The 6,749-nt window shown below is 40.8% G+C and overlaps 1 protein-coding gene and 1 long non-coding RNA gene across 2 annotated transcripts; one reads left to right on the top strand and one right to left on the bottom strand.

The window, feature by feature from the left end:
* Positions 1 to 1,124: 1,124 nt before the first annotated feature.
* Positions 1,125 to 6,158, bottom strand: dnajb4 (DnaJ heat shock protein family (Hsp40) member B4). Its single transcript, XM_044047006.1, has 3 exons — positions 5,515 to 6,158; positions 3,746 to 4,326; positions 1,125 to 1,875 (listed from the first exon to the last, which is right to left on the bottom strand). Exons 1-3 carry the CDS (start codon positions 5,723 to 5,725, stop codon positions 1,645 to 1,647), a joined length of 1,023 nt encoding a protein of 340 aa, XP_043902941.1. The 5' UTR covers positions 5,726 to 6,158; the 3' UTR covers positions 1,125 to 1,644.
* LOC122782601 lies at positions 1,728 to 5,523 on the top strand. Its single transcript, XR_006361934.1, has 2 exons — positions 1,728 to 1,852; positions 3,649 to 5,523. It is a non-coding gene; the product is annotated as an uncharacterized LOC122782601 (long non-coding RNA).
* Positions 6,159 to 6,749: the final 591 nt, after the last annotated feature.

Below are 6,749 nucleotides of genomic sequence, written 5' to 3'. Positions count from 1 at the left end.
ATAATAGTCTGATGAAAACATAACTGCAATTTTTTTTATTCCAGCACTGTTGCAAACCTCCACCAAGTGTATCAGTAAGTACCTGCACTGAATCATCAGCTGTTGTGGCACTTGTTATTGTTATTTATCATAAAATGATTTGGGTTTCCCTTTAAATCTCACATTAAATTAATGAGTGAACAAGCACTGCTCTCAGTGGACCACACGTAATCAGGCTACTCATCCCAAGTATCACATAATAATATACTGTAATTTTACATAAGTGCAATATACATATATGATCTCATGTTCAACCCTTGTTTATACTATACATATCAAGCCCATGATGTATATATTCTGGAAACTGTCTATAATGTACATTCTATTTTAACTTATATTGTTAATATCTTTCTATATTGTGCTTTCACACATGTGGAAATGCATAATATGTTTATTATCTATTATCGTTATCTTTACTGTCTTTGCTGCTGTGACAATGTAAATGTCAGGACTATCTTAACTTATATCATATTTCAAAAAGTATTGTTGGTTTGATATTGGATCCAGTGATTGCCATCAGGCTTGGTTGGATGGAGCAGGTGTGTTTACTCTCCTCCCTCCCTGGATAATAGTGACTCATCATTTACATAAGCTGTGGTGCATGTGAGTATTTCAGGGACAATGGTGTCACTTTACACAAAGTCAGCAAAAGGAGCATTTTTTTTCGTCCATCACTCGACGATGATTTAATAACTTGCTAAAGTAGCTACTCAATAATGTATACGTTGGAAAAATTTATTCATTACGTACATTATGCAGGCATGTGATAGATATACCATCTGTCTTATAGCTCTGAGTCATGACGAGAGATGTGGCGTCCCCTGGTGGGAAAATGTAAAGGTCTCTGTGTTGGCAGCTGATATCCAGCAGCTGAGACCAGACAGCTATATTTACACAGTCATCATTTTACCACTAGTTGCTTCAGTCGATTTTATTTTTAGTTTTTATCTTTGAAATTCTGCCACTTGTATTTCAAAATAACAGCATACATCTTACTATATAACTGTGCTGTTTTTCTGGAGAAGTGATTAATGTTAATATTTCATGTGAGGAGGATGCAGTGAATGCCTCTCCGTGACATCATATTCAGGTGGAAATGTTTATTTCAAAATTCAAGTTCAGTTTCTTCACATGTAAGATTCTAAAGTCCAGTCGGCCAGCTTCCTCTTTAATAACTTGTACACCACACATATTTAAGACAATCTTGAAATGGACAAAATCTATGTGAAAGAATGGAAAAATGTTCTTGTTTTGGCACTGCAGATTTTCCCACGATCAGTGGGGCTTATTTTTGGCAAATGTAGACTCATTCACAACTAAACACATCCAACTAAGAGAAAAGATAAAGTGGAAAAGATCCACTCACATAAAATGTGTACTTTCATTGTAAATGTCCCCATTCTGGGACTAATAATGGATTATCTTATACATAAACAACCCATACTGTCTTTATCAGCCTGGCAGCATGCATGGTATTTATCAAAACACCAACTACTAGCTCAAAAAATAAATACTGCACATCCATCTGTGAGCTGTCACTGTCGAGTCCTGTCATGCCATTTTCTCCTTCGTTCGTTTAGCGTGTGTGTGTGTGTGTCCTTCGTCCTAAGCAGGTAAATGCCGTTTCAAGACATCCTTGGCGTTGCCCGGCAACGCCTCAGGAAAGTTCACGTCAAACTCCACCACCAGATCTCCTCTCTTCTCTGGGTTCTTAGGAAGGGGCAGACCCTGTCCGGCGACAGTCTTTCTCATGCCAGGCTTGATAACGTCCGTGATCTTCATGTTGCACGTCTTCCCGTCTATCGTTGACACGGTAACCGAGCATCCACACAAAGACTGAAAAGACAGGGATATGGATGTGTCAGCAGTCTAACATATTGTCTTTTGTGGAGGGGGAAAATAACTAACACATGAATTAATCTTTTATATTTGTCAGCCTATTATATCACAGTGTAGTCAATTTACAGATAGAGAGACAGACAACAGTACGAGTAGTGTGTAGAGCATGAGTACATAATAATTATAATAAAATAGAGCTGAATAATGATGCATAACATTCTTAAATCTGTTTAATTTTAAATTGTATCCCAAAATGCAAACTAACAGTGGATGACAAAGCCTCACTAATGGAGGTTTGAGTTTTCTACAATGGGCCATTTTGACATGTTCCAGCAGGAAAAGCACAGGTGTTACTCATCACATTAACGATGATTGTGTTCAGCTCTTGTTAGTGTGACAGTGAAACAGCATGTACCCAAAATCGGACTTGTAAGCATATCCGATCAGAATTGGATTTTCCAGACCAACTGTTCACATTATATAGCGCAAGTGATCAGATCAGATCCGCGTGTCCATATTGACATAGTCTAGTCGATTCTACCACATGGATTTCTATAGTTACAGGCCACGATCTTGAGTATTTGATATTGTGAGATTTTGAACACTACCATTTGGTGGTGCTATTGGTATGATAATCTATGCTATCAGATTGGCATTGTTTGTGTGATGGCATTATTCAGCTGCAATTTTGTGTAAAAGGTGCTGTGGTCCCCTCTCTCAATTGCTACTGTGTTTTTGTTGTGAGGGTATGAGAGTAATATGTGCTATTTCTGGATTGCATTATAAGATTTTCCAGCAGGTCCCCACCAGAATTTCCAGACCAAAATCACCACTGCGTGCAACTATTTTTTGGGGATGGGGACAAATTTCTGCTTAATCACGCGTTGTGTATCGTGTCGTATACATGGGGTAACAAGCACCAAATGAATCCCTCACGACCAGCTTCCGTGAAAGTATTGCATCCTAGCATCGGACGGCATAGTGTATGCACATAAATCTTTGTATGTCCAGCTTAATGTGCCTCCAATCAACTCCCCTCTCTCCAGAGCTACGTCGCTGTTGTTGTTCAAGTCGAGCTGCGAGTGACACAGAAGACACTTTGAAATCCTATCTGAGCAACCTAGACATTCAGATCGTTCAAATGGTGTACAAATTATGTATGTAGACACCTCTATACTTTGTTGTAGAAGATGTTTTTCTTACTTGTACTGTGCTGTTGTTTTAAGTATCAGAATCGCATTCGAAACCACCTCTGTATGTGGTTTGAATCAGATTTGGAAATATCTGATGTCATGTGTTTTTCAGCTGTCCAGACTGCCAAAAAAGTCAAGCTAGATACAATTTACATACGCTTAAAAATCCAATTTGGGCTACAGTCTAAACGGAGCTAAATGGAACTCAGCCATCACTATTTTCATGACTGTGACCCGTCAAAGTGGCTTATTTCTGTCATTTATCAGCTGGCTTATACACGTCCTATGTAATAAACCCATGACATATTATATTTGAGAGCAGCAGGGCTGCTACAGTGTCTGCATGCAGCAGTCAAACACTGAGAGACGAGGTGGTGAGGTGTATTTCTGAGTGTTGAGGACAGTCAGAGGAGCCATATAAGTACATCTTGCACCGTGAGTGTGTGGGTGGCTGCCGCCTCCCTGTGATACAGCTCCTATTTCTCAATGTTGATGAACCAGATTACATAAGTGCATATACATAGTGTGTGTGTGTAGATACAGTACTATGCTTACACAGTGTGCTTCTACTTTCCAGGGAAAACAACTTTTCAGGCAGACTATGTACCGTACAGTCTGTCTCTGATCAGACTCTATTAATACTACTAACACTGCCAAAACAGGAAATGCCTCACCTGTCGTAAGCTCACACGAACGGTGTACACAATGTTGGAACCTTCCCGCCTAAAGTGAGGGTGTGGCTTGTCCTTGATGACGAAGACTATGTCAGCAGGAATGGTGTTTGGCGACTCGTCTCCCTCCCGTGGGAACGTGATCTTGGTCCCCTCTTTCCAGCCTCTCTTGATCTCAATAGTGAGGATCTTGTCCTCATTGCGCATGGTCCTACCGTCTGGATTTAGCCTTTTGCGGGAGATTTTCATCCTCTTTGTGCAGCCGTGGAAGACCTCCTCCAGGGAGACCCTCAGTTCATGGACGATGGCCGGGTCCTGCTTCCGGCGCTGCTGCCCCCCCATGCCTATGTGGCCATCCCGAGGGAAGCCGTTCAGGTTGAAGCTGGTGAACGAGCCAAAGGGGTCGTTTCCTTCCACATCCATGTCCTCGTCGTCGCGACCGTTGGTTTTGCGCCCAAAGAACATCTCAAAGGGGTTTGAGCCACCAAAGAAAGTGGCAAAGGTGGCATGAGGATCCCCATGGAAGGTGTAGGTGAAGGTGTTTCCTGGGCCTTCACCAGTGGGTCCACTTCCTCCCTTGAGACCTGGTGGAAAACAGAAATGACTCATGAGGAATCCTGACATTAACACAACATTGTGGGAGAGCCTTATGCAACAGAAGATGACTCCTCTGATGACAGGGATGTTCAGTCCCACCTGCTGGACAAGTTTCATACAACTGACCTTTCTAAGTGCCTTGTGTTTCAGCCATGAGTGGACCAATCCGCCTTCAATTTGCTTTGTAGGGGACCAGTGAGTATAGGCACAGTATATATATCACAAAATGACCAACAGAATTTTGAGTTGAGACATTAGAGCAAAATGTCTGTGGTCCAGTTCCAAAACATATTTAACAATAAAATGTACTGTAGGGTGCTTGCGAGAAGTTATTCTCGCATTTGTTATTTTGTGACTTTGTTGTTTGAGATCCTTTGTTCTGATTTACCACAAAAAAACAACTAAACAACACAGCAGTAGACCAGCATGTCCTGTGTTCCCGAAACCTGAAATCACATATTTTCTGTATGGACATTGGTGCAGCAGAGTGAGCGGTTTCCAAACCTGAGCTGGAAAATTTTCCTCAAATAAAGTGGCAAACTTAGTCCTAACATAGATTTTATTGGGTGAGTGGCTAAAATCTGTTGTGTGCTCCTGCTGGCAGCCATGTTTTCAGTGATAATACAATTTTTTGACACTGGTTCTCTGTGCCAACATTCATTTATTATTTTTTTGTCCTGTGAGCACTTGTGCATGAAAAAAAAAGGCTTTCTCAACCTGGGTCCTTGGGAGTAAGAATTTGCAAAATGTCACATGACACATTACAGATTAAACACTGACTTAAAAGAGACATTTCCCAAATTCATGTGTGTACATTTTCATGCTACCATGGAAATGAATCAACACATTATTTCACTCTTTCACATTTGAATATGTGGATGCAAAAACCAATCAGTGGTCTCTTTCTCCTTTTCTCTCATGAAACATGCTACCCACCCATGACCATCTGGACTGACAATTAACCATTTAACTGCAGATACAGTTCAATAGGTTCCACATAATTCAACTAAATGTACAGTCCTGTACAGTGTGTCTGTAAAGCTGATTGCTGGGCCCTGAATTAAAGCCAGATGAGTGTTATATGTACCTATATATTCAATAATCCAGGTTTTATACGGGTGTACTGAGAACACACTGGGGTTTAAATGGTAGGATGAAATAAAGCATACACGTACCTTCCTCTCCATACTGGTCATAAATCTCTCTTTTCTTCGGATCACTCAGGACTTCATATGCCTCTGCGATCTCCTTGAATTTCTCCTCGGCGGATGCAGACTTATTTTTGTCCGGGTGCCATTTCAGCGCTTGTTTTCTGTACGCTTTCTTTATGTCCTCCTCTGTGGCTCCTTTAGAGATACCCAGCGTTTTGTAGTAATCTTTGCCCATTTTTTGCACAGCCCTGGAAAATAGAAAATAAATAAACTGGAGACACTGTCTCCGGGAGAAGAAGAGGAGCTGCTAGAGCTGCGGGTGTTAGTGATGAGGAAGAGGAGCGGGAGGATGAAGCGTCCTCAGTCTGGACTAATGATAGACAGTAAATGTCCACAGAGACACACACGCTTCGGGATGAAGACCATTTAGAGGCGGTTAGTCAACGGACTGGACCCTCTGATATTTATCCTGGACTGGATGAGGCTCTTTAAATAACCACCGCTCCCCCCTCCTCTGCATCCACAGCGTCAACGTCAAGTCAGACACGACACACTCATTCTGGATCCGGTGTGAAAGCTGCTCCGTCTGTCCCGGATCAGCTGTCAGAATATCAGAATATTTAAAGTGATGTTAAATATCAATAGTTTTTTTTTGTTTGTTTTCTTTCCATACAGTAACTGCTCATTCATCTTAGGCTTTCAAATTTACCTTTACCATAAGATTAAAGGGTTAGATTGGTAGGGGGTTTAATCATTTCCAACAAGCAATAATCATTGTTTTATTTGAGGAAAATGACACTATGATTTGAATTTTATTTTGAAAAGGCATTTCCGGGTTTGTTCTATCTAGCCCAGTGTAACTTGACCCTCCCTGCACTGGAACCTTCAGCGGCTTTTTCTAGAAAGCTGAGGCACGTCATTCACTAAACCGGGATCCTTTACTCATCAACCAGGTGAGAGGTAAAATAAATAAATAAATAAATAAATAAAAATAAAAAGTCCTGTGTCTGATGTGAGTGATGAAAGCAAACGAACAGCTGCGCCTGCAGGCTGTAAACATGAATCACTGCAGTCTGACTTTTATAAAATAAAGGATGATTTCACTCTTTCACACACATTTAATTCCTCAGACACAAGGTAGAGGCAGACAACTTAAAAAACAGAATATACAATGTTTTTATTTGTATTTAACCTTAATGAAAATGTTTTCTGGATGAAAGACAAAGCATTTCAAATCCTGTAATATTATGAACCCACTT

The sequence above is a fragment of the Solea senegalensis genome, linkage group LG1, assembly GCF_019176455.1.
Source record: "Solea senegalensis isolate Sse05_10M linkage group LG1, IFAPA_SoseM_1, whole genome shotgun sequence".
Taxonomy (NCBI): Eukaryota; Metazoa; Chordata; class Actinopteri; order Pleuronectiformes; family Soleidae; genus Solea; species Solea senegalensis.
Note: the sequence above shows the minus strand (reverse complement) of the source record. Positions and strands in the feature narration are given on the sequence as shown.